We start from the raw sequence: 1,963 nt of genomic DNA, 5'->3' as shown, positions 1-1,963 counted from the left end.
TCCAAAAACAAGTAATAGCTAATGCTTATCATAAGAAAGGTGATGGGACAGGAATTTGTTGAGCCAATCACAATTACAACTATCATTACGTAAATTTACACTAGTACACATATCTATATGGGAATGAGTTCCTTTAAACTATTAAGTTATTGCTACTACTATTCAATTATATAGACAAGTGACTCCAATGATTACTATGCCATGGATCTTGGATCGTCAACAAAGCATTCGCCATCTCGTTCACCCTCTCACTCTCCACTGCCACCGTACAGTGGCACACCAATGCAAGATGCACCCCTGTACATGATGTCAAAACTAATGATGATGAACGGCCATTCACCTGATGTTGAAGAGCTGAGGAGAGACGTTATGGAGATGAAGGGGTCTATGATGCTATTGAGACAGCAAATGGAAGGTGGGCATATTGATAATAATAAGTGACATAGTAATGCATTGATGTCTGGTATGCATTTAACTGAATTAAGGATTGTTTGTCTGATAACACTGATACTCTTAGTGTACAAACATTGACTATTAGATGACATCATACATGGGCCTACAGTAATGCATTTAGCACCAAATGATTTTCAGTCTGAATGAAAATACTGAATGTTCGTGAGAGAAACACATAACTTAATTTTTTGTTGGCATCTCCAGTGACTATCAGTAGTTTATTCTCTACGCTATGATGCCTTGATGTTTGTGCTAAATGTTTCCCTCAAGTTTGTGAGTTTTGATAGTTTTCCAAAAAAATTGATGCTCAGCTCCAAATATTATGTGTACTCTGTTTTAAATACACACATACCGATCATTTGCTTGTCATAAGTTCCCCTCAAGATAAGCAGGCAATGAAAAGCTATTGATGATCGATGTACACACACACAGCATGTGTTTCTGCATGTTCATTACACAGTTAGAGGACTCAACAGAAATTAACTATTACCATCCCATTACACTCTTATAGCATTATTTAATATTATTTTAATGTTTTAGGCTTGCAGCAGACAATAAACAGCCTTCAGTCAGCAATGAGTGCTCAGCCTCAGACTACGAATGGTAATTATGTGGATATGCTCCCATCAAAAGACTCTATTGTATATAAAATGTCTTCAAAGGAGGTAAGTATTATCATGACTATATATATATATATACTATGTGTGGCTGTGCATTGGCCAAAAACATGTACAATGTTTGTGCCATGTATGCAATGGGGAAATTTTATTTAATCCAAAATATTTATCTGATTAGCTTACAACTATTATCTACTCTTGCTTACACTAATACAATGATTGTAAACAAGGCCCTTACACACTGTTACTGTCTTGTCATGACTCTTGTTTTCTCATAGGTATTGCAAATGCTGGATAAACTTAACCTGTCCCAATACAAAGAAATGTTTGAGAGAGAAGAGGTCGACGGGCAGCTGCTATCCGAGCTAGATGAAGACACGCTGAAGAGCGAGTTAGGAATGACTTCAAAAATACATCGAAAGAAACTCTTACTTGTCATTCAAGGCAAACAAACTTATCAGCATTTGGTAGTAGAAACTTAGAGACAGTAACTCTCACAAATCATTCATTTGTCGTACTTATTATTTGACCTCCAGTTGTAAATTTTTTGTCATTATTAAAAAAAATTAATGTTATTTACAATAATTTTTCTTCAAGCAATCACATATTCAAGAAACTAAAAATAATTTTATACGCACATTGTTCACATATTCCTTGTTTACGCTTAGAAGTGTGAAATGAGTTTTTATGCTGTGTAAACAATTTTACAATTTTAGAGACTACAAAGTAAAAATAAACGCAATGATAGAGTAATGATACTGACAGATGTTAAGTTTTAGTAATGAGCTGGTGCATGAAACAAAATTAATGATGACAATAACATAATAATAATAATAATAATATTAATATTAATAATAATAATGACAATGACATTAAAATAATATCTATAGAGT

The 1,963-nt window shown here is 33.7% G+C and overlaps 1 protein-coding gene across 1 annotated transcript; it reads left to right on the top strand.

Annotated features, from left to right (window-relative positions):
- The first annotated feature begins 55 nt into the window (after positions 1 to 55).
- LOC109591907 (uncharacterized) lies at positions 56 to 1,640 on the top strand. The gene is made up of 3 exons (XM_020007509.1): positions 56 to 415; positions 994 to 1,118; positions 1,349 to 1,640. Exons 1-3 carry the CDS (start codon positions 202 to 204, stop codon positions 1,550 to 1,552), a joined length of 543 nt encoding a protein of 180 aa, XP_019863068.1. The 5' UTR covers positions 56 to 201; the 3' UTR covers positions 1,553 to 1,640.
- Positions 1,641 to 1,963: the final 323 nt, after the last annotated feature.

The sequence above is a fragment of the Amphimedon queenslandica genome, unplaced genomic scaffold (genome assembly GCF_000090795.2).
Source record: "Amphimedon queenslandica unplaced genomic scaffold, v1.1 AMPQUscaffold_6890_Cont21155, whole genome shotgun sequence".
NCBI lineage: Eukaryota > Metazoa > Porifera > Demospongiae > Haplosclerida > Niphatidae > Amphimedon > Amphimedon queenslandica.
Note: the sequence above shows the minus strand (reverse complement) of the source record. Positions and strands in the feature narration are given on the sequence as shown.